The 27,248-nt window shown below is 32.8% G+C and overlaps 2 protein-coding genes across 4 annotated transcripts in view; one reads left to right on the top strand and one right to left on the bottom strand.

The window, feature by feature from the left end:
* raskol (Ras GTPase-activating protein raskol) overlaps nt 1-15,291 on the bottom strand; it is a 136,662-nt gene extending 121,371 nt beyond the window's left edge. Inside the window, exon 1 of one of the 2 annotated variants that reach the window (XM_085192562.1) lies at nt 14,984-15,291. In XM_085192562.1, the coding sequence (XP_085048688.1) occupies nt 14,984-15,050 (67 nt within the window). In that variant the 5' untranslated portion in view covers nt 15,051-15,291. The remainder of the gene's footprint in view (nt 1-14,983) is intronic. The other variant, XM_085192564.1, reaches the window with a different exon arrangement.
* Nucleotides 15,292-15,903: 612 nt separating this feature from the next.
* Rop (Syntaxin-binding protein Rop) lies at nt 15,904-27,148 on the top strand. Of its 2 annotated transcripts, none has more exons than XM_085192571.1 (15): nt 15,904-16,053; nt 17,027-17,176; nt 19,508-19,663; nt 20,417-20,520; nt 20,893-21,041; nt 21,520-21,580; nt 21,800-21,954; nt 22,059-22,210; nt 22,526-22,680; nt 23,076-23,156; nt 23,324-23,491; nt 23,761-23,850; nt 24,272-24,369; nt 24,838-24,920; nt 25,297-27,148. In XM_085192571.1, exons 1-15 carry the CDS (start codon nt 16,026-16,028, stop codon nt 25,428-25,430), a joined length of 1,764 nt encoding a protein of 587 aa, XP_085048697.1. In that variant the 5' UTR covers nt 15,904-16,025; the 3' UTR covers nt 25,431-27,148. The 2 variants fall into 2 exon arrangements, with proteins under 2 accessions (XP_085048697.1, XP_085048696.1); XM_085192570.1 differs by lacking the exon at nt 20,417-20,520 and adding an exon at nt 20,006-20,109.
* Nucleotides 27,149-27,248: the final 100 nt, after the last annotated feature.

The following is a 27,248-nucleotide window of genomic DNA, read 5'->3' as shown; positions in this document are numbered from 1 at the left end:
CTAATCGGGGCCCGCCCACGTTATTTACTTTATTATGTATGTAAGTAGGCCAGTCGTGGCGTAGGGGCACAGTGCGACTGTAGAAGCGACTGATTGAGGGTTCAATCCCTAGTAGTCCCTAGAGGAAATTAAATATTTAAATTATATTTTTATTCCCTCGTTACGGTGAAGGTCGAGGTAAAGTTCAGTTCGGTGGAAGGGAAACGAAGCGTCTTAACACTAAATTCTCTCTGCCTCCTCTAATAATTAAAAAAATGACAAAAAAGGTATCTATTAAAGTAATTTTTTACTTTCGTACTGTAACATATTGATAATGAAGCCTTGTCCACTATTGAATTCGCAAGGCTATAGCAATATAAATCACCGTCCATCATCACAGACTAGGAGATAGAAGCGATGTACCGTCCGGCGCGTCGGCGTCGCTATTTCCCGGAGGCAAACGCGACGCCCCCATAATTCAATTTTCTCCGTCAACCCTCGCTATACTGCCAATTGCAGTTATATTGAATTATACTAAAATGTCTATGGTTAATGAAATAGTTTTAGTACTTATTTACTAGTATATTTGATACTTCAAAAGATAAAAACGGAACCTATGATGATCACTTTTTGTTAGTGAGTCTGTCTGTAAAGATTATTTATCTCTAATTCTGGAGGCACTGCTTGTTGAGTGGCGGAACTCAACGCCGCGTATAAAATTAAATAAATATTTCATTTCCTCGAGTTGGAATCGAACTCACAACCTATCCTTGCCCTGTCAAAAGTTAGAAAAAATTTAATTAATACCTCCTTTATAAAAGAGTCGGTATATTTAATTTACCTACTATATGTATATGTTATTACATCAGATGTCGAGCATTCGAAGAGGTAAATGTTAAACAATGCTTTTATTTTACATCGCTTTTAAAAAAACATTGGCAAGTGAATCTGTACTAGAATTCATTTGAAGACACGTAAGTCTTCGTTTATAGTTTCTTTGTAATACATACATACAAATTACATTATGAATCACTGTTTTTATAGAGTGCTAGCGGCCCTCCCGCGGCTTCGCCTGCGTGAACTACGTTATTATTAATTTCTGGCCATGAGTACCTACGTCCTATAAGTGACGTCCATGCAAAATTTGAGACTCCTGGCATTTGTAATTACGAAGTTTCATACAAACTATCAACCCCGAAAATAACCCCTTAGGAGTCGAATATTGCAAATTCCCGTCTTAGCGAGCAATTACGTCCTATAAATAACTCCTATGCAACATTTGACACTCCTAGCACTTGTAGTTTCTGAGATTTCGTGATGAATGAGTGAGTGACCTTTCGATTTTATATATATAGATTACATTACATATACTGTTTACTATTATATAGGTTTTTTCATTTTATATCGCTTATAATGAGACGATATTAATTTTTAAAGATAATTTTAATAATTTTAATCAGGAAAATGTTTTCAATGCAAGAAATCAGTCACGTCCATATACAAAACTGAGATTTAACAACCTTACAACATTAAAGTATATAACAATTCATATGTATAAACAACTTCATATAAACGAAAATCAACAATTTTATACAAGTAAATACATTACAGAATGAATGGACTATAAAGTCATATAAATAATGTAAGAAGTTACAAGTGGACAACTTCTTGATTATCCTGGAGGTCATTTCATTAAGTTTTCCCTCGATAAGCCATATTCGGTGACACAAGGCAGTCACTGGCGCTGACGCAGACCTTTATTTACGAGCCAATGCGAAACACTTCACTTGCACACGTATGTCAAGGTCTCTATAGTATTTAATATCCGATAATTTGCGATTCAATGTCACATATATTATTAAATGCCAGTAATAAAGTACTTAAAATATATTTCTTATAGTAGAAAATTACAAAAATACTAAAAATATATGTATATACCTAAATAATAGCAGAATCGTGCGGCTTCGCCTGTTTAAAGTTCCACTCTAGATCAGAAATTCGTAACATAAATTTTAGCCTGCTTGTTATTCTGATGTACGAGTATAACGTATATTGCTGTTAAGTTTTATCTAAATTTGTTTAGTAGTTTTTACGTGAAAGTTGAACAAACATCCATTCTCACAAACTTTCACATTTATAATATTAATAAGATATACTTATAAATATATTTAAATGTTTTTCTCTACTATTGTTCTCTAAACTTAAAAGTCCAACTGTCAGCACATTTAACGCACAAGTGGTTTCAAATACTTATTTATGAGTTAATGTAAATCTTACAAAGTGCAATGTTTACAGGTTTCCTTCTAAACAACATTGAACAAATATGCATGCTCTACTAGTCTCGTTATTTTGTACTGTAGTGAAAATTTTAAGAAAATACAGTTATTTTATTTATATGTACACAATTTATATGTATAAACTAGCGGCCCGCTCGCGGTTTCACCCGCGTGAACTATGTTATTATTAATTTCTGTCTCCATGACTACGTCCTAGTTACGTCTTTGCAAAATTTGAGACTCCCAGCATTTATAGTATAACGAAGTTTCATACAAACTTTCGACCCCAATAACAACCCCTTAGAAGTCGAACATTGCAAATTCCCGTCTTAGCGAGCACCTACGTCCTATAAATAACTCCTATGCAAAATTTCAAATCTGAAATTTTGCATAGGAATCCCTAGCACATGTAGTTTCTGAGATTTCAAAATGAGTGAGTGACCTTTCGATTTTATATATATAGATAATACAAAATATAGAATAAATATATTTTATTTTTTTAGCGTTGTATGCAGAGGTAACCAGGTAATATTAATACACTCCGTTCCCCATTTTCCCCCAAATTCTGGAGACATTGCGTGCCTCTACACCAGAGCGAAGAAAATGGAAATATTAAATCTTAGAAAACCCCAAGTTGGAATCAAACACTTTGCACCCCTGCATCACGACTGGCCTCTATAAGCATCTAATATTAATTTTATTCCTTGACCTAAAATAAAACTTCGATGATTATATCCATCAAATTGAATAGAGTCGAGGACTGGTGTCTCCATTATTACTGGTGCCTGTATTGTATGCCTACAGCAATGAACGCCCATTTCTCTATTGTTATTTTCATAGAGTAACACATGAATGAATTTCAATACAATCTGCCGACGGTTAAACGAGAAAATATTCAAATTCAAAAGGGGTGAAATACGAAGTAGTGGAAATATGGAGTTGTTCGTGTATTTTTTTTGTATTACAATCAATTTCACTTAAATAATTACTTTCAAAGATAAAAAAATACTTAATAAAAGTGGTATAGGGTAATACAGTATTTGTTTAAAATATTTTTTTCTAACTGAAAATATCTTAATAAATAATTTTAAAAGTAACGTCATATATTCTATGAAAATAAAAGTATTAACTTTTATTTCAAGTAACGCTACTTCTTAACTCGTAATCAATCCTATCATTAGAAACATGTTAGCCTTATACCGTGTCTATTCTCAGACTAGAAGTAGACCATCGTGCATTCTTTAGAAGACTCATTTAGCCCGTTGTTTTCTTATTTAAATACTAGCGGAAATTATTTTTTTATATTGGTATTTAGTTTATATCTTGATTTTTAATAGTTTAACTTATCTATTACAGTAAAGAACTAAAGACCGATTAGAACTCTACCTACTGGGTTTAATAATACTTGAAACCAGGAACCCATTGAATTTAAAATTTCATGCAAATTAGTCCAATCGCTACAAGTAGGAGATAGTTGACAAAGGCACGCATTCAAAAATTATATATAAGTAAGATATACTTAAATGTTTATTGCTCAGAAGATTACACATACTATGCTATCATTTAGTAATACGTAAGTGCGAAATAAAATATTGCGTGAACAGCGTTTTGGAAACTTTAGAATTTCAATTTCACTTTTACATTAACTGTAACTGTTTAATTTAATATATATTATTTTATCACTTTCACGCTGTATCCCGCATACAGCAGGGTAGGCAGAGGGAACCTTGTGTTAAGACACTCTGTTCCCCATTTTCCACCGAATTGTGGAGGCATGGCATGTTGAGTGGGAAAAAATCAACGCCGCGCTTTGCCTCGACACCAGAGCGAAGAAATGAAAATATACCCCAAGTGAGGATCGAACCTACTACCCGTCGTATTTACAGTCACAAACCTGTGGCCTTGCTCCACGACTGGCCTCAATTTTATTTAATAAAACAGTTATAATTATTGCTTTATCATTAAATTTCGCCCGGGGATAGGTACATCAAATACTACAAATTATATTAGGGCAAATTATCTAATTATTTGCATTTAAAATATGCATGTTGCATGCATGCATGTTTATCGGTTGTTTGTGGTCGGTTGATATGTATGTAAATTGTCCAATATATATATTATAATTATAAATATTAATTATTATCTATACTAGTATACAGACAGACTGGACATTTGTATCTTATTTTAAGTACAAGTGGTCTTAAATATTGAAATATATATTTATTTTTCGTAAGAGCGTAAGAGTGTGACTGTAACGCGACGGTTGTGGGTTCGATCCCACTCGAGGAAGTGAAATATTTATTTACATTTATATTTATATTTTTTCGCTCTGATTTCGAAGCAAAGGGCGACGTTGAGTTCAGACATTCAACACGCAATGGCTCCAGAATTCAGCAGAAAGTAGGGAACGGAGTGACTTACACTAGGTTCCCTCTACCTACCCTGTACCTCTTAACACTAGGTGTATGTGTGCGGGATACAGCGTGTAGCTGATTCATTTTTATTTATTTAAATAATATGCATAAGAATATATCACTGTAGCAAGTAATAAACAGCAAACTAAATCAGATATAATTTATCTCACAAAGTCGTTGCAACGGCCATTATTTAGCGAATTAAGATACAATCGTAAAATATATCAAGACATTCACATATCAGAGAGGGCTGCTTCCCCGTCTGGACCGTCAATATTTTCGCGGGAAAAGGCGTTGTCATGGTAACGAGGGTGCACTCTCGTTCCGGTCGGTGCCCTCCGTGTACCTACAATACATCGAGAAGGGAGGGCGGAGGGCGAAAGTAAAAGAGGTACTGTTGTCTAGGGCTTTATGCAAGGGTGCGGAGTAAATTGCACTGCATTGTACGATAATGTGCTATAAATATACAACGTCAGCAAACGCGTTACCGTTCTGTTGGCTTATTGACAGCTTAGTTTAGGATTTTGAATTAATACTCTTATGAAAATAGCTTATCTCGAATATTATTTTAGAATAATATTCGAATAAATATTATTTTAGAATAATATTCGAAATAAGCTACTTTTATTTGTGTAGTAATTTAACACTATGATACTTAGGTAAAAAAAAACTGTCGTGGTGCAGGGGCACGGGAGTGTGACTGTCATTACAGCCACACTCTCGACGGTTGTGAGTTCGATTCCCACTTGGGGAAATTATATATTATTTATATATTTTTTCATTTTTTTGCTCTGGTGTAGAGGCATAGCGACCAATAAACACGCAATTCGGTGGCAAGTGGGAAACGGGGTCTCTTAACACTAGGTTCCCTCTGCTTACCGCAGGGTATATGCGGGATAAAGCGTGGAGGCAAGAAAGATATTAAAAATTATAGTAAAATATCAACAAGAACAAGAAACTACTAAACTAGAACTTAAACTGTGCGTATGTACCTAATCAATGATATCAAAACTATAAAAGGCGCCACACTGGAAATTTATCACCCTATTTAACTATCGTTACTGCGACAATAACAGTAAATGATTGCACAACCGTTCCAAGTAGGTATTAGGCGTTTGATCGGAGAGCGAGTATTTACCGGTATTTACCGTTTGGTCAGTCGTGCAAATCGTGTGCTGATGAAAAAATTGACGTCAAAATGCAAGAATCTAACCAATATTTTAACTATTCAAGTAAAACTAATCTTTGTTAAATAATTTAAATTTGTAAGAAAAAACTCAAAAAAAAATAATTAAATCATAATTTTGGTCACGTAATGAGATGACGTGCTGTCATGCTGTGGGAACCTGGCCGTAAGGTAGATATAACATTAAGAAGTAAAAAATTCAAAATGTGTCTCTTGATATACATAAAGATAAAACTAACTTTGTGAGAGTAAGTACGTACATAATTAACGAAGCTAATTTAAGATTTATTCGTGTTTTATATAACTTTAAGATATGCTAAGCATATATGCTAAGCATATATGCTAAGCATATATGCTAAGCATATATGCTAAGCATACAATTTAATTTTTTCTAACTGCCATTCTAAGACCCATATTTAGATATAAATCGCTCTCATCTCTGAGATCGATCTTCATTTGTCATTTCCATTCATATTATATCGATGAATGAAAACGGCATCTCAAGATCGATCTCAGATTTGAGAGTGTTTGATCGAACTTCGTTAATGAGATATATAATAATAATTTTAGTAATAATTTTGCAATTGCATATAACCGTTGTACATTCCTAACAATTTGAATTAAAGGAATCTCACGTAAAATAATATAAGATTTTCTCACAGTAATGTGAGAAGTTTCACCCGTCACCCACAACGGGTCACGCTCTGTTGGATCTCATCTTCTGAGATAATTTCAAGTTTTATTCGTTATCAAAACATCTTATTATTCTTGTAATTATTTAATACTACCAATTCTCAATATGAAGTAATTATCATAGATGCATGACTTTATAATATAATAGTAGTCGGACATGGACATCTCACCCATCTCTCATCATCATCTCTCTCTCTGTTTACGTAGTGTTAAATCTTTGATTGTTTTTGAAAAATCTTTCTTAATGCTTTATTACAAAGAACCTATACAAAACCAAACCAAACCAAAAATAATTCTTTTTGAAAGTTTCATCTGTTTGGCTGTGCATTTGTGCACCCTAATCTCAGAAAAGGCTTATCTTCTTCATCATCTTTATTTCACATCACGGCATCTTTACTTTTTTAATGCGAAAGTAATACAGATTAGTGAGCAAAAATGATTGTGTAGTTCAAGCGGGCGAAGCCGCGAGCAGGTCGCTAGTTAAAATTAAAAATCTATTATAAAATCTATATTTGAGGTTCATTGTACAATACCGGCAACAGATTCCCATTTCAATTCGATTAGTTACGTTGCGGAAACAAATCATTTAGGAGTTAACGCCGCTATACGATTTGATAAGGTTAACTTAGCTTTGGTGTACTTTCTAAATATAATGCTAGTTGTTTGTTATATGAAAATAAATAGACTTCATGGAAGATATCGTTATAATCAGATATAGTCCCTTTTTCAATGAATTTTCCTCTCTTCTCTTCTCTTCCTCAATTTTCCTCTGAAAATATATTGTAGATAAATCACACACACAAAGATTACACTACGGTTTGAGTACAGTATGAAATCTGAAGGAATTTTCTTTTTTTTTACAGCTTCACGCTGATCCCTGCATATAGAAGGGCATGCAGGAACCTAATGTTAAGACACTCCGTTTACCACTTTCCGCAGAATTTTTCTGGCATTGCGCATTGAGCGAAGAAATAAAGGTATTAATAAAAATAAAATTTTAAGCCATTAATAATGATTGCCACAAATAAACGACTTCTAGACAAATAATATGTAGGGCCCGGTTGACACAAATACACTTGTTCTACAACATTACGAAACGTTTATAATACTTGTGACTTTTAACAAGTGAAAAGTTACAATTTCCAAGTTAAAACATACCGTTATTACTTACATAAAAGTAACTGGCAATATTAATTTCTAATTAATATAAAAAATATAACCCAAAATACTCCTTTCTAATATAACAAATAGTCCTGACCTATTTTTGAACAAAGCTCGGCGCTTCGTTCAGTCAGCATCCACGATAACAATCAATAAAATAAAAACAACCACGAACAGAAATTTTAATGATAAAGAATCCAATTTTTTATCAGCATCACGCTGTATCCCGCACACAGCAGGGTAGACAGAGGGAACCTAGTGTTTTTGAAGGAATTGAACGCCGGCTTTTGTCTGGATACCAAAGCGAATAATATGGAAATATATTCGTAAATTTAAATAAATATTTTATTTTCTTGAGTGGAGATCGAACCCACAACCAGTCGCGTCCACGACTGGTGGAGACCAGATGGAGATTTATTAGATGGAGATCTAGATCCAGATAGAAAATATTGACTCTTTTGATTTTACGTCAAAAAGGTCACCCGAAAACAAGCAAACCGATTTGATTTACAATTATTAGGTTCAATTAAATTTTTAACTGTACTAAATAAAACAATGGCCAGCGATGCGGGAGCTCGGGGCCGCTCCAGTTTGGCCGATAAAACGTTGACCGTGGGAGGAACGCCATGACCTCTCGGAACATCTAATTGAATGATGGACCACTAAATGTTAGTTACGCTGGCTGACTTACTAGCTAAACGTATGAACAGCCATGTCGATGGACCGAATAGTTAAAATAAATTAAATCAAATCAGCTTCACGCTGTATCTCGCACACAGCAGGATAGGAAGAGGGAACATAGTGTTAAGACACTCCGTTTCCCACTTTCCGCCGAGTTTTTTGAGAATTTGCGTGATGAGTGGCGGCTCGGCCAGGTTTTTGTCTTCATATCAGAGCGAAGAAATAAAAATAATAATAACTGATAGTTCATTATTCCGAGTGGGGATCGAACCCGCAACCACGTTACAGTTACAGCCTGCGCCAAGACGACCACTCGAGTCGATTTCTCAGTTGATAAACAATTTACGTCTATTTAGAAGGTGCAGCTATGTTAAATAGGTATAACTAGGTGAAATCTTCATTTCCGAAGCGAGGTCAGTCGTGGACCGTGGCTGGTTGTGGATTTGTTCCTCTCTGGAGGAAATGAAATATTTATTTAAATTTATATTTTCATTTCTTCCCTCTGGTGTCGTAGCGCGGCGTTGAGTTACGCAATGCCTCCAGAGTTTAGCGGAAAAATGGGGAACGTAGTGCCTTACACTAGTTTCCTTTTGCCTACCCTGCTGTATGCGGTATACAGCGTGCAACATATTCTTTCTATGATATTTTCTTATGATTTATTTTGTCTTGCTCATACCATTAAACTAGTATAAACTAAAATATATGATAATGATAAGTGATCGACCTCACTATATGCGAAGTCAACATAATCTGTAATGGACCTTCGAACTATCTATCGAATATTCGTAGAAATTTAATTTTTACTTAAAATGTTTGCTAAAAATTTTTCTTAGATTTTTTACTTTACTCATTTATTTTTTTCTAAGTACAATTATTAATATTGTAAAACACAAATAGACGTCTACTTTAAGTCTTAAATCAATATTTTAATCGTTTTTTTTTTAGTTTTACACTATTTCCCGTACAAAGCAGGGTAGACAGAGGGAAATTGGGGATTTAGACACTTCCATTCCTCATTCTCTATCGAATTCTGGAAGCATTGGATATTCAATAGCGGATCTTAACGCCGCGCATTGCCTCCAAGCGACGCACGATCGAAGAAATGAAAATATTAAATATATCATTCCCTCGAGTGCGAATCGAACCCACAAACCTTCGCGTTTACAGTTGCACGCTTGTGTTTCAACATTTTAATATAAAAAGTATACATATTGAGAATTATAAAACTTTTTTTTTTAGACTATTTGCATTTATTACGATTTGTATGTAACCAGAAATGCATAACGAAGCGGAAGACTACGTCATGATATATCTACTTAATGCTTATAATATTTAAAAATATTAAAATTTAGGCCAGTTGTAGCAAGTGTGACTGGTAATACGACTGGTTGTGAGTTCGATCCCCACTTCAATTCTTCGCTCTAGTGTCGAGGCAAAGCGCGGCGTTTAGTTCCGCCACTCAACACGCAATGCCTCCAGAATTCGGCGGATAGTGGGCAACGGAGGGTCTTAACACTAACTTTTCTCAGCCTACCCTGCTGTGTGCGGGATACAGCGTGTAGCTGATTTAGTTTGGTTTTTGTTTATATTAAAATTTATTAACAGCACAATGATGTGCTATTTTTGTAACGAATGAAGAATGAAAAATAAAAAACTTAAAACTAGGTCACTACTCATTATGGAAAATAACTAAACATAGCCGATATGATGTAGATGATACTTCAGCTGCATTGCAGCTATTCATAGATACAATAGTATATTTTACTCACTACTACGGTCTAAGTTTATTCTATTTTCAAAAAATCTAATAAAAATAATTGTTTCACGCTTTATCCCGTATGTAGCAGGGTAACCAGAGAGTACCTAGTGTTAAGACACTCCGGTCCTAACTTTCTGCCGAATTTTGAAGACATTGTGTATTGAATAGCGGTACTCAACGTCGCGGTTTGCCTCGGTACCAGAGCGAAGAAATGAAAATAGTAAATATATAATTTCTTCGACTAGAAATCGAATCCACAACCCGCCACGATTGTACTAATAAGTACATGAAAATTCTCTATTCCAAACAAAATAATTTCTAATTAACCTACCCACAAAAGTATTGTGCAATAATACTAGCAAAGGAATTACACTTGTGTAAAGTATAACATAGGCAAAGGCAAAGGTAAATATAAAATGGTATTTCGTTAAGTAAAAATTATTAACATATGCATATACTTAGTTACTAAGTGCATTGCCCGAAATAAACGATACCCAATAATATATGCTATGGTGGCATACAGGTGTGATTATAACGCGACGTTAGTGGGTTCGATCCGCACTCGGGTAAATTAATTGTTATTTATTAATATATTATTTTTTTCACTCTGGTGACAAGGCAAAGCGTAGCGTTAAGTTACGCTATTCAACACGCAATGCCACGAAAATGCCTGCATAATAAGATTAGTTAAATAAAACCAACAAACAAGATTTAAGCAATTTAATAAACTTACTGCTTCTAAAGTTAAAATTACTTTTAAATTATTTCTTTAAGACAAATAAAAATGCATAATGAAGGTTTGGAGTCGATTAAAAATAATAGGTTATATGATACCGAGATATTTACACAACTTTGTTTCCCTTCGGAGTTGCAACACGGCATTTATACCACATAATATATGATGCAAGTGCGCTCGCTTATATTTCTTGGTAAAACTAAAGTTTATTTGTCACCCACTTCTTCTTCTTCTTCCTGGCATTAATCCCGGCTATTACCAGGGTCTTCCTTCCTACTCAACCTACCCCACTTTGCACGATCTTTACTTGTCACCAACTGTAGAATATTATCTTAACAGATGAAGATATTACTTATTTAGGAAACGTATAAAATTTTAAGCGTAGCGGGATTTGAACCCGCGCCTCTTGGAAACTGTTCAAGCGCTGTGACTACTATGCCATACACTACGTACTTATAAGCTTGTTAAATATATTTATGTTGTTAGTTCTTTTGGGAGATTATTACAAATTTCCGCTACCCAAGGCAAGCAATTATTGTTTAAAATTATCGTTTGGCAAGACAGAACGCTATTTATTTATTGAATATTTTTTTAATATTTTAAAAAGTGTTATTTGCACTTAGCAAAGAGAAATAATTATTTGGGAAACGTATAAAAGTATGAACTTAGCGGGATAAGCAACCGTGCTTCTTAAAAGCCACTTTGGCTAAAAAAAAAAACAAGATAATAATACTTTTCGGAAACATGGAGGATGCGCAAGGTAGTTATCTTGATTTATAGCTAACCCCCCCCTTGTGCTGTCCCCAAGTGGCACATAATTAGTTGCTCTCAAATGTCCAATAACAACCGGACAGCCACCCCCTATTTATTACTTCACTCTCCTCTTTACACCGACCCTACTTTTAAATGTCTTAATTAGAAAATCTGTAGGTACTATTCGACTTTTATTAACGTTTTTTTTTAAGTTTTTTAAATTTTTGAGTATATTATAATTATCAAAAAAGTAAGACAGAAGTATTACTTTATCAAATCTAACGGAGTCTCCATAATCAACATTAAAATCACGTTAGCAAATGACTCTCAGGAGTCCTGAGGGTCCCTGTAGGTCCTGAGTCAGGACCTATATCTTCGTTAGTCATAAGAAAAATGGACATGTACATCGACAGTGAATGTTAGAATAGCAAGAGTATATACATTTTATTCATCTATATATATAAAATCGAAAGGTCACTCACTCATCACGAAATCTCAGAAACTACATGTGCTAGGAATCTCAAATTTTGCATAGGAGTTATTTATAGGACGTAGGTGCTCGCTAAGACGGGAAATTGCAATATTCGACTTCTAAGGGGTTGTTTTTGGGTTCGAAAGTTTGTATGAAACTTCGTTACTACAAATGCTAAAAGCCTCAAATTTTGCATAGACGTCACTAGGACGTAGTCATGGAGACAGAAATTAATAATAACATAGTTCACGCGGGTGAAACCGCGAGCGGGCCGCTAGTTTTACATAAAATTAAGACACTATATACACATTATATGTTAATAACACCAAGCTATGAATGAAAATACTAAAATACCAAATTCAACCTACATAATTATGTTTGTAAGTAGGTTGTAGGTACTTTTAGCTTCGCGTCCGCAAATATTATCTTACGGATGTGTACAATATATACTACGAGTGTACGCTTTTAGAATACTAAACACTTTTCCTTATTTGATTTCTTCTTAAGTCCAGGCGTGCTCACCGACCCAAACTAAACTTCCACCTGACACAAGAATGACATCAGCCCAATGAAAGTCGTGTCTTAAACATTTCTGAACGCGTTTTATGTAAATCGAGGAAATTGAATACACGACCATGGTGCAAACTTAGGAAACTACTTCTAGAATCAAAATATCAGCTTCACGCTGTATACCGCACACAGCAAAATACCACCACCACCGAAATTCTGGAGGCATTGCGTGTTGAGTGGCGGAACTTAACGCCGCACTTTGCCTCTCGACACCGGAGAGAAAAAATGAAAATAAAAATTGAAATAAATATTTGATTTTCTCGAGTTGGGATCGCACCCATAACCACGTCGCGTCTACAGTCACACTTGCCCCTGCGCGACGACCTCAACTGCTCCTAGAGACGGTAAAATTTCGAAAACATTATTTACAAGTTTAGAATAGCAGGCGTGGCTAGGTGTGGAACGTTTAAATATCTACATGCCTATGTTATTCTTCACTGGTTATGTCAATTGTTGTCGCCTATGAATCATTAGGTCTTTGTAAATGTCCAAAATTATATAAAACGTACCACATTTAATGAAACTACCACAAAATAATTGATTATACATTAACCTACACCTATATAATTTCAAAATATTTTTTTTACACCTACATCTCATAGAAATCATTCATAATTCAAACATAAACGAGGGCAGATAAAATGTACTGTGACTCAAATCTAGACTAGGAGGAAAAGCAAGGGAAAAAAGCTCTACTTTTGGCATCCATATGGATAACATCGCGTACCTACATTTACGTTTAACAAGAATGCAAAATATATGAAACACATGAACTGCTCGAATAGGCAAGCCATTGCTAGATATTCATTGGACTAAATAATTCAATTATTAGTTCCAGTAAACATGTAAAATAGATAAATGAAAGGTTATATGAATCTCTTCGATCTTAATTTGTTTGTTCGTATTATATTTGTTTATGTAAGTTGAAATTTTAATAAAAATATAGTTCGTTATTGGAAAATACAAAGCCTGGTATTTATTTCGTAAATTTATAATAATAATAATATATATACATATTCAAAGCCTAGGAAAAAATCTAGAAAGTAACCAGCGTCGGTCAGCTCTACGCTGATGAACCGAAACTCGGTAGAAATCTCCATAATACAGTTTTCTCCCTATGTAGGGCGTAAACTGACAACCTGCTGTAGAGACAAAGTAAACAGAAGAAATTTATGGATTCTCATAAGCACTATCTAAGTTTTTTTTACTTTTATTAGACGTTAAATAGATAATGCAAATTTGTAAACAAATCTGGTATCATTTTATTATCGAATCTATTACTTTTTAACCGACTTCTATAAAAGGAGGAGGTATTCAATTCGACTGTATTTTTTTATGTTTGCTACCTTAGAACTTTTGACTGGGCTTTTGAACTCATATTAATGATTCTAAATGAAAGCTTATGAAAGCTGGTGCTTCCCATGTGGTCCCATTTCAATTTGGCCCATTTCTGACCACGTTATCCATAAGAAAATCAGATAAGTTTTAAATTTGTATTAATTATGTGCGCGACAAATGAACGAATATCTCAACCGCACGCCAACCGATTTCAATGATTGTTTTTTTAACCGACTTTTGCAAACGGAGCTGGTTGTCAATAGGACTGTTTTTTTAGACTGGGTGAAAAGTGTTGATGTAACTAACATAAAATAACAGATAAACGAAGTAAAAAAAATGTATGTACATTTACACATAACGAAAATTCGTGAAAATATGTAATAAAATCTCTCAAACATGCCTGAGATTTATTACTGATAGTGCCTTATTTAAATAATAACTTTAGGGTTGTCTATTAATAAGTTTAATTGATTGAAACGAAAAATATGGATTACAATTAATTATCATCAGTATTCTTGATTGTAAAGTTTTCTGTTAATCTATTCTACAAACAAATTATAAATAGTTTTAAATAAAAACCAAACGTATAAATCACTAGTAAATTAATATTTCACTTATTATTTTTTTATGTCAATCGAAATGCGCACGTCCACAAAATATTTTAATCTCAATGACCTTAGTTATTTTCTTTAGTTATGCACTTTGGCACGTTCGCAGAACAGAATGTTATTGAATGATTAAAATAACAATCAAATGTTATACCTGATTGTCTATCTGCATAATTTTATTGTATAATTTAGTGCATAATTCTGTGGCTTAACTTATACATATGTAATTAATAAATAATTACAAAGCAAATAATATTTTTATACATTTTGTATATACACGGTTATAATTTTGTTTTTTTTAGATTATTATTATATAATGCCATTTAAAACTAAATAATTAAATACTAAAATACTTACCACATCTATCCAGCCACCCTTCAGCTCGACAAGGGTAAGGGATCACAATGGGTTTATCACCATTCATCTTGAACTCTTAGTCACTGTGTGAAAACAAACACTGACAAAACTGGTACATCACTAATTCATCACTACATTTCGTTTCGCTAGTCACTAGTCACTACACACGCGTCACTTGGTGCCAGTGCAACTAATCAACTGGTGGAATAGTCATACTTTGGCGCCGCACCTCACTTTCACCAGCTGCCGATAAAAAGACAACTATGTTGTTCTATGAAAATAAGTATGTTTTGATACCAATTACAGAGATTTTAAAATATTTTTATATTATAATATAAAATAAATAACCATTAAATATTTTGTACTTATATTTTTTTAATAACTATTTTAGTTTTTTATATAAAATATTAATCATTGTTTATGTTCAATTTAATTAAATACAATCTCTCTATTTTGTAATCATTTCATAAATTAAATATGTGAATAGAAACTTACAGTTATTTCTGTAAATTTTAAAATTACCATAAAGGACAATTTTAATAAATACCGCACAAATTACGTACACGTGATAACAATAAAAAATATACCCTGCGTTACATCCACCAACGACAGAGGTATGTAAAGAACTAAATCGTAGAATCAGTTCATCAGTTCTATTTTGCTCAAACATTTGTGAACTCCAGTGATATCTGAACGAAATAGGATTAGTTTGCGTCTCTTTCTATCAGTATTGACCCAACACTAACGTTTAGTTGTCAATGCGCGCGCAAATTTATGCAATGTATTTTTACATATAGGTATTATTTTAGAAAAAGATTTCTACGACATGTGTCTTTAGAAATAATTACGTATCAAATTATTGTATACATAAATAATATCATTTACAATTCTTGAATTAACTATTATTATCTTAAGATATTGGTTGTACTACTGTAGTCTTTGCATAAATAGGCAGCTATAAAAAAAAAAAAAATTGACACTTGACAGTTTGGAACTCCTAAATTGTCAAACATCGGATAAAATTATTAGTCTATGGTGCAAGATGGCTCTAAAAGCACTTGTCGGGCAAAGTAAGTTAAATAATTTATTTTTATACGTATTATTTTTGTAGTCGCATTTAATATATTCTTAAAACATCTATAAATTAATACCAATTTCATATTCTGAGGTTACCCTCCGAATATTTAAGCAATCGGACCAACAACAGCATTGCTAACATAGCCAACTATGTCTTATCGATGACTAATTTTATAAAAAAACATATATATTTCATGCGCTTTACGCAATATTAAGCTAAAATTCGTTGCAGCACGGTGGTTTATTTACTATGTGAATTGTTAAACTAATGTTTCTTTCGTATTTCATATTTTATGATGTAAACAATGTTTCGTATAAGACAATTTTAGACAGATTAATTAATTTGAGAAAAATAAGGGGACATAAATTCTGATACATTTAATTTGGTGTATATATTCCTTTGTTTAATCGAAAGACCTATATAGTTGACCTAAGTGTTAGTTATTGATTTTTCTTATGACACTTCATAGTGGAGTGGGGGCTGGGGATGAATGTACGTCATACTGCTCCGCCCAACCTCCCCCATTAGGAGAAATGTTTTTTTTATATGAACTTAAAGAAAATTCATATAAATATACCAATTTTATGCAAAATGATTTATTTTATACAAATGACAAAATTAATACTAATAATTTATTATACTGGTAACCAATTGATCTGATTGACTATCATGATTGACTGATCATGTAAAAGCACATTAATACTGTAGTTAATACTTCTCAATAAAAATAAAAAGTATAAAAATTGTCACATTACTAATTTAAATTCTAAATATTCTTTATTCAAATAGACTATTATAAGCACTTGAATTGTTGAACAAACATATAAGCACAAAGCTACCATCAGCTCGGTAGGCAGTTCTGCTGAGAAGAGCCGGCAAGAAACTAAAATATCAAGATCAAATATCTTAATAGTATACAATAAACTTAATACTTAATAGTTCTGACCTGTCATATTTATTTATAGAGATTATGAATGAGGTGATCCGCTACCGCGGACCCAAAGGCAAGGAGTCTCAGCGTATAGAATGGCGCATTCTTATAGTGGATCAGCTTTCAATGCGCATGGTTTCTGCATGCTGCAAAATGCACGATATCTCAGCAGAAGGAATTACTTGTAAGTTTAAAATTAACAATTAAATATATTAAGAAATAAAAAGTAATATATTCTGTTACATTGCCAAGTTTATGCAGTCTAGTGGTCAGTTACATTTAAATTTATTCCAATTAAATTTCACACAATTTGTACATGACATTATTTATTGAGCATTTAACAAGGTCTATTTTTATAATTGGAGACCATAAGTTCCTAATAACTAAATATCCCTTTAAGTGGAACTAACATCCATCCTCACAAACTTTCAGATCTATAATATTAGTAGGATTGTATCAGAAATTAAAACAGTTCTAAATATTTTAGTGATATCATCTATCAGGAAATTATAAAACATAATTAAATGTTGTGTCATAATAGTGTCTAAGCTTCCCATCTACATCTGTTAGTAAACAATCTATGTAAAGTGACACTCAAAGTTCTCAATAGCATTAATTTCTAATTTCTGAATTCTAATAAGTTTGCTTGAATATGATACCTTATCTAAACTATATTGAAATCTGATACATGTATATATTTTTTTATTAGAATCTTTTAACTTGTTTTTTTTTCATAAACTAACAGAGAGCATTAGACAGTGCAATTTATTATAGAAAAGTTAAATTTAGTATGTGGGTTATGAAAACATACCTTAGAAAAAAGGAACAATTCAAATTTCATTATTCAAATTTCATTTAGAAGATAGTATGGATACAGGGTTGTGTAAATCCATGAAAAATGAATTTATGTTGGACAACTTGTATGTTACAATACACTTCAAAATAATTTATACCTAAATTTATAGTGTCAACTAAAGAATATACACTATTATAGCAGCACTTTTGGCTTTCTTCTAAAACAAGGCACATCTTAAGTGGTGTATGACACATTGGCTGAGGTAACTTCAGAGTTACTTCAGTCATTTAGATGTGTTTTTTGTTAGAGATCCAATGGTTTATATCAAAACTAGCGACCCTCTTGCGGCTTCACCCGCTGTAACTACTGGATTATTCATGTAATGTATGTTTGCAAAGCACTTAAGATAATGTGAAAATTAATTAAACCCTAATGTAACCCACATTTTTGTAGTTTCAGTAAGGATTTTCCAATTGTTTTACACAGCAAGGATTTTTTAGTAGGTACCGTAATTTTAAATCTGTGCTACTAATCTTTTCAAGTACTTATTAAAATATATTTAAATCACTATTTTTAGATAGTTAAATGACTATTTTTAAACGGAAGAAATTATAAACAAAAACCTACCTACTAATAACTACTACAAAAAATGTGAAACCAAATATATCGCGCTTAAATAATACATTCAACTCCAATTATCCAATACGTGCAAACGCATCTAACTAAACCTTCGTTGCTTTAGAGGCAGCCGGGTTTTTTCTTTTCGAGCTTGTGGTTAATGCTGAAGAGGGTATTCTGTCCCTGATGAAAAGCAAGCACGACGTGGCTGCCTGTGAGGAAAATTAAATAGAATGCATGGGCCGGGAATCGAACCCGGGCCGCCCGCGTGGCAGGCGAGCATTCTACCACTGAACCACCGATGCGTATAAGGCAAGCGGGCACGGCGGACGCATGGCGAGTGGCGAGCCGTTTCGCAGCAAGGATTTTTTTGATATTGTAACAACTTCTAAAGTACTTATTAAAATGAAAAACAGTAAAATTCAGTTTTGGTCTACATTAAATGGCCAACGTAACTAATGTACTTATTTATATGCTGAGAGTAAGGGATAAGTGAAACTTGAGTAACATACAGCTGATATGTCAACGTCGTGATGTGTCAACAATTAAATGCGTTTTTCTGTAAAACTATTCGCAATTTCGAAATATTGTAAAAAGCTAATTTTATCTTCGTTTAACGTAGAAAATTAATAAAGTATTTTAAAGGATAAGGATTAATACCATTATGGAAAAATATCCCTCACAATAAAAAATATATTGAATATGAATATATACGAATATGCTCTCGCGTACTTTTTTGTAGATCTTATTAAGAGGAACAATACTCCAGTACATTTTTTTCATGTAGTACTTACCATTAGAGCAGCGCATGCGCGAAAGTGTCTCAACGGGTAGGACTTTATACACATTTATCGTATTTATGTTAATTTACATAAGAATGTACAGATAATAAACTATATATAAACCTTCTACGAAAAACACTCGACCTAATGGTGAAGACCGCATCAAAATCCGTTGGGTGGTTTAGAAGAAGAAGAGTTAGAAACAACAGACAGACACGAAAAGCGACTTTGTTTTATAAGATATAGGATAGGATAATTATTGTTATGTAATTATTAGTAAATTAAAATTTAATATTTTTATATTAATATTGTTTCCTAGTGGTGGAAGACATTCACAAGAAGAGGGAGCCACTGTACACTATGGATGGTATATACCTGATCACTCCGACAGAGAAGTCTGTTCATGCTTTAATCAATGATTTCTCTGTTGGAAATCGTATCATGTATAAAGCTGCACATGTTTTCTTTACTGAAGGTAAAAATCATTAATGTTAACTTTATTTTTGAACTGATAAAAAAATGCAATAGTTATATAAAAAAATAATATTGTATGACATTGAATCATAATTGTTTTTATTTTTTTTTATTTTTCATATGCATTTTTGTTAAACAAGATAAACGAAATTAGTAATTATCTGTATCATTTTATTATAATATTTGTATATTGTCATATTAGAAATATTTGCACAGCATTCATTTAGTTTTATTCTACTATAATAATTTTATTTTGTGGTTTGCTATTTACATAATGTTACAATGGATTATTTAAATTTTAAAATGCTAGATTATTTTTTTTTATTTTTATTTTTATTTGCAGCATGTCCTGATGCACTTTTTGATGAATTGTCACGTAGTAAAGTAGCTAAATACATAAAAACTTTGAAGGAAATCAACATAGCTTTTATACCATATGAACAACAGGTTCGTCCATAATATTGCTCATTTTGTATTAATACAGGACAGTCCAAATCTTAATACACTTTGATCCCTACTAACCGATGATGATTGCTTGTTGATTTGCAAAACTCAATGCCGCTTTGTCTTATTACTAGAACGTGAAAATGGAAATCTTAAATAGCTTATTTCGCCTGGTGTGATTTGAATCAACAATCGTCGCGTTACAGTCACGCACTATGCCACAACGGTTTTATATTTTTAAAAAGGAATATAAAAATACTTCTGAACTATTTGTTAAATACATTATTTTTGTTCACGCTGCTATATAAAGTATGCCCTGAAGAATTGTTCAATGAGTTGTGCAAATCTTCAGCGGCTAGAAAGATCAAAACATTGAAGGAAGTCAACATTGCTTTCTTGCCATATGAGAGCCAGGTATAATGTATTTTTTTTTTAGATACTGATTTTAATTATTTACTTAAAATATTTTTATCTACTAAGATTGACAAACACTACACACGACAAGTAATTAATTAAACAACTATTACACATAAAATGTAATAAGTGTAAACCTTGACATACTCTTACACAAAAAGGTACTTTAATTTAAAATCCTTTTACATCAAAATCTCATTACAAAATAAATACATAAAAAATATTGGAACTATGTAACTTTGATATATAGTATGTTATTCACGATAGCTTATTATCAAGTCTTACTCAATATTTGAACCGCATTTTTAACAATAGAAAATATAGACACGAAAATGTATAAAATATATAATATTATGGTTTTGATATTTCAAGGTATTTTCCCTGGACTCCCCGGACACGTTCCAGTGTATGTACAACCCGGCGCTGACGCAGACCCGCAACGCTAATATGGAGCGTATTGCAGAACAAATTGCTACTCTCTGTGCCACACTGGGCGAATATCCCTCAGTTCGTTATCGCAGGTCAGTATATATTGTTAACTAGCGACCAGCTCGTGGCTTCCCCTGCTGGAATTACACAGTTATTTATTAGCTTATATGAATTTCTTTCGTGTTTCTAATATGTACATTGAATACTAAAGTTTTTGCCAATAATCAAACTGATTAAATAAAACAAACTCTAAATGACAATTGAACTGTAATACTAAAATATAATAGTGCAAATTGCTTTCAGCTGTTTAACGCCCAATATTAATAATGTATCTCCTATCTCCAGTTAACGTCTATCTCGTACTGTCCGACATATCTATCCAATCACTAACCTGCATGCCTACCTCCATCTCTGTCTATTTCAATCTATGGTAGCAATTTTTGGATTAGGATTGGTTATTAACATTGGGCGTAAGTCAGTTAAACCGTTTCTCAGATTAGTACAAACATACTGACAAGCAGACAAAATACAGTGTAATTTATATAATATTCACTTTTTATATTATTGCAGTGATTGGGAGCGTAATGTGGAACTTGCACAGCTCATCCAGCAAAAGCTTGATGCTTACAAGGTTTGATCTATAAAAAATTATCATATATTAAATTGATATTACTTAATTGAATTTATTGAATTTATTATTATGTATGAATGAATTTATTGAATTTATTATTATGTATGAATGATGAATTTATTGAATTTATTATTATGTTATGTAGACTGTAGACTTAATTTTGTAGACTAAATTCTTAAAAAAAAAACAACGTCTAATTCTCATATTACAACTCACCAGGCAGACGAACCGACAATGGGTGAGGGTCCAGAAAAGGCACGCTCCCAGCTACTAGTTTTGGATCGCGGGTTCGACTGTGTATCGCCGTTGCTGCACGAGCTCACTTTACAGGCCATGGCCTATGACCTGCTGCCTATTGAAAATGACGTTTATAGGTATGTATACCTTTATACTCACCTGATTATTTAGCGATGGCTATAGGCGTCGTAAAATCAGCGTGAAGCTGATTTATTTATTAATGATTTACTATTTATAATAGATATGACGCACAACAAGGCAACATGAAAGAAGTACTTCTGGACGAAAACGACGAGCTATGGCTGGAGTTACGTCACCAGCATATTGCCGTAGTTTCCACTTCGGTCACTAAGAATCTGAAGAAGTTCACTGACTCTAAGCGTATGGGGGGTGGTATGTTTGTTTTTTTATTATATGTTATATATATTTTTTTATCACTGTTTGCTATTTTCGTATGCTCTGAATTGGATTTTATTTTAAAATAAAAAACTATATTGACAGTCAAACTTAAGAACATACATCGATCTTATATTGCTTTTTTTATTGTACTTTGAAGTACATATTTGATAATTTTTTTGTTTTGTAAGTTTAGCATTTTTAAATGTACAATTTATCTGTTTTTATTTTAATGAATAGAATATTTTTGTATCTCTGTTAAAAAGGAATTTATAATAACCAATATCTAAAGTACTATATTAATAAATACAGGTGACAAGCAGTCCATGCGAGACCTATCGCAAATGATCAAGAAGATGCCGCAGTATCAAAAGGAACTATCCAAGTATGCCACCCATCTCCGCCTCGCCGAGGACTGCATGAAGGCATACCAGGGATATGTCGACAAGCTGTGTAAAGTTGAACAGGTACTACTAAAGATGTAATATAATTTATACATTTAGCGGCCGTCGTGACGCTGTGGCACGGCGTGTACCTGTTAACGCGACTGTTATAGGTTATATTCCTACTTGGCGAAATTAATTATTTCATATTTGTTTCTATCGCTCTGAGTAAAAGGTAAAGCGCGTTCTGCAAGTCGATACGCTACATATCGAAAATTCTGTGACGCCGAGTTTTCGATATATTGCTGCCTATAGTTTGCCTAGACAGCTACATGCGAGATACAGCGTGAAGCTAATATAAATATCTGATATATCTAATCTTGATTGGTATTATCTGGATAGATATTACTTCTACTAACTTATACGCCTAGATGTCATGTCAGGGCATGCCGCCCAAATTTACCACATATTTTTTTTAGGATCTTGCTATGGGCACTGATGCTGAAGGTGAAAAAATAAAAGATCACATGAGGAGCATTGTACCGGTGCTGCTGGATCAAGTATGTTTTTATTATAAAAAATATTTTTAGAACTCACTCTTTTTTCATTTTTGACAAAATTTCTTTCGTTTTAATTATATTAACCTTTTATGGAGTAGTTAAAACTGTGCTATCATTTAAAATGGTGAAGATAAAAACGCTCTGTATTTGATTGTTTTTTTTTCCAGGCAGTAAAGAACTATGACAAGATGCGCATCATCGCATTATACATAATGTCCAAAAATGGTATCTCGGAGGAGAACCTCAACAAACTGGTGACACACGCTCAGCTGGAACCCTCCGACAAGCAAGCTCTGCTTAACCTCGCCAATCTCGGTTTTAATGTAGTTATGGATGTAAGTGTTATATAGGTATATCCAGTAAGTATATTTAAACCCACAGCCATTCAACAGATAATGCCTCCAGTATTCTGCGGAAAGTGGAGAGCAGATGAGTCAGTAACGGAGTGTCTTAACACTAGGCTCCCAGGTTCCCTCTGCCTGACCTGCAGTGTGAAGCTAATTAAATAGTGTAAAAAGTAATGTGGTTTGTTTTTAAACTTTTTTTTTATTTTCATAAATTACTTTTGCTATGATAAGTTTATACAAATTTTTTACATTTTCAGGGCAACAGAAAGAAACAATACCAGGTTCCACGTAAAGAGCGAATCACTGAACAAACCTATCAGATGTCGCGATGGACGCCAGTGATTAAGGTATAAATTATGTTATAATTTTTAACGTGTTATTCGACGCTTAGGAAAAATATTACTTTTAAGCATCCCTTCCTTAGCATGGCGGGCAGAGGAAACTTGGGGAAGTTAATGTTATATTTCATTTTCCTCGAGTGGTCATTTATAGTCACACGCTTGTGTTCCTGTGCCACAAATGCCATTCTAAATTCACCCCATAAGTGGGTTTAAAAGGAAGTGAAAGGGAAATTTGTATAGTCAAGAATTTTGGACTTATAGTTCACATATACGAAAAATTAACTTTTTTTCTAAGAATATACACAAGTTTCAATTTAATGAGACAACAAATGTTAAAATTTAAAATGATAGTTTAGCAACCTGTTTTAAATTAAATTCTATGATTTCTACATTATTAGTTTTATTCAATATAAATTGGTTTTTATAGGACATCATTGAAGACTCGATCGAAGACAAGCTGGACCAACGCCATTTCCCGTTCCTCGCCGGCCGCGCTCAGACTTCTGGATATCAGGCACCCACAAGGTAATTTTATATACTACTTTTTAAGTTAGAATCCTACATGTTCATACTACTCTATTAGAAGAGATGTAGAATAGATCTAGAGATATTTTCTGGGAGGACCTGGACTTTAGGTTTGAACGGATATGTTCTCGTAAATGTTTATTTTTTTATTTTTGGGGGCAAATTGTGTTGTAAAATTTTCGGGATGGGCACCAGACTATTTTGGGGTGGGCACGGGCCACTCTGCTCCCACCCTTCCTACACCCATAGATATAGCTTAGTTATCGCGAAAGTCGACTATTCACCTATTTTAGAGACGAGTGTCACAACTACCAATACACCATCTAATCAGAAGACATCCTTTGGTTTTAAATATTATACACCAGTGAAAGTATAGATGGAGTTTTCTTACTGGAGATACGAAATGAAATAAATTCTTTGGCCCACAACAGATTTCGTTAAATTGTATCAATATGTTTAAATTTTCAGCGTTCGTTACGGTCACTGGCATAAAGATAAAGCGCAACAAACTATTAAGAATGTGCCGCGTTTGCTCGTCTTCATCGTAGGAGGTGAGCTTTCAGAATATTACTAATGTCAAGTAATCCTACTAATACTGGACCTTCACTTTAAACAGAATGTTTAAATGTTTTTTTAAATTTTCAGGGCAAATTTTCTAGTATAAGTAAAATTTCTTTGTTAAATATATGGTAGTGTGTGTAATACTTTTTCATTATTCTAATGCATCTTTTATGCATTGTTTTCTAAAAAATATTAGCATTCCTACTTATCTTTTATATAAATACTGTAAACAAAAAACTGAACACTGAAAAAATAAACTGAAAAAAAAAAGTAACTTAGACAGACTTAAGTTATAGAGACTACAAACATAAAAAAAAACTAATTAGAAAATTTTACAGTTTTATAATAAATAATAATTAATTACAGGTGTGTGCTTTTCCGAAATACGTTGCGCCTACGAAGTGACTGCTGCACTCAAGAACTGGGAGGTGATCATTGGCTCTTCTCACATTTTGACTCCAGATAACTTCCTCTCGGACCTCAGCTCTCTTACCGCTTAAACATTCTCATTGTTACATTGTTAGACTTTACCCAACATTGATTGTTGCTTGAATTTTTAATATTTATATATTAATTTGTTCTTTTTCGTTTTATTTGACAGGTCCCCTATATAATCTCTCATGTAAATGTTAAACCTAGCCATAGATATAAAGAAAATAATTGCAAGTACCTATTTGTCTTAAGCTTTATATGAGGTTATATTTTAAATTTTAATTTTACCTTGGGTGTATTCATTTTATTATAATACTTAAATTATTAAAAATTGTATATATTTTTTATAGTAGAATATGTCTACGGTTTTTGTGATATTGTTTGCAATGTTTTGTTATATTAAGAAATAATTATCATATATTATTATGTTGTACATTTATTTCGATTTGCCACTATAAATAGCCCAGGTATTATTTTTTAACTTTGTTTTTATTTTTATTTCTTTGTATATTATTTCTGCTATCTTTTTATAACAATTCATTGTTGTTTGCGTTACTTTAAATCAGAGTATTTATATTGTTAATTGTTAGAAGTTTTCGGCAACTTCTCATTGTAATTGTTAATTTTAGTTTTAATTTAAGATAAATTTCATGCTTTACAAATCTCTTACTAATTTTCATCATCATCATCATCAACAGCCATCTTTTGTCCACTGTTGGACATAGGCCTTCCCCAATTCTCGCCACCACACTCGATCCTCAGCTTTTCGGACCCATCCGCTTCCCGCCAACCTCTTTATATCGTCGGCCCATCTGGCAGGGGGTCGTCCCACCGGTCGTTTTGTACGGGGTCTCCATTCTACGAGACGTCTGCCCCAGCGGCCGTCGGCTCTACGACAGATATGCCCCGCCCATTGCTATTTCAGCTTACCAATTCTTTGGGCTATGTCGGTAACCTTGGTTCTCCTACGGATTGCCTCGTTTCGGATCTTATATATTGTCATTACTAATTTTAATGACAGTTATTTATTTTATTCACATAAAATTTAAAGGCACTACTATTGTTATGTACCCTCGTTATTTCTAACATAAGTACAATTAATTGGTATATTTAATATAATTTAGGGGCAACAGGAAGTGTTTAGATAAATTATTTTTATTTTTTTCAAGGAAAAATGGGCTAAATTATAGTATAGGAACAGATTTAAATTTGTCTCATATTCAAATTCTTGCAGATATTAATAAATGTGATGTAGGAACAATAGTTATCGATGTTGTAGAAAGTGATATAATTCATTTATTTATGTGTAATAAGTAGTCATTTTAATTATCATATCGACATTCCAATAACAAGATATCACGTGCCCGTCTAGTGGTGACGTCATTATCATGCGACTCCCAACCATATAATAATAAAACTAATATATAAAAACTTTAATTAGAATTTTTTTTTTTTTTAAATTTCGTTTTCAAAGTTTCCCTAGAAAAAGCCAAAAGGTATCTTAGTGATAAAAGGGACTTGTACTTGTATGAATGTAAGATATTGTCATTAATATTATTGGAAAAATACATTTTAACATATCACAAATGGTATGTTTATTTAGGCAATTAATATAACTATTATTATTGTTAGGTTCGGTATCGATTATTGTCATAGATTTAATTTATGAGTGCCCAATTTGTGCAATTATGTAGTAATATAATATGCATTTTATTTTACCTAAGTAATACCTACTTGATTGTCAGTATTCAACTGTTATTCATTAATAAAATATTTAATCGTCTAATACTTGTTTTATTTGGAAATTCTATACAATTGATTTTTTTATATAATTGTAAGTGTTTGCAACTTTGTCTTGTCCACGGGAAAGATGTAAAGCGTGATCG

Source organism: Heliconius melpomene, chromosome 11 (genome assembly GCF_056956725.1).
Source record: "Heliconius melpomene rosina isolate 202511_hmr_F chromosome 11, ASM5695672v1, whole genome shotgun sequence".
NCBI lineage: Eukaryota > Metazoa > Arthropoda > Insecta > Lepidoptera > Nymphalidae > Heliconius > Heliconius melpomene.
The sequence above is the reverse complement of the archived record's forward strand: the minus strand, read 5'-3'. Positions and strand labels throughout refer to the sequence as shown.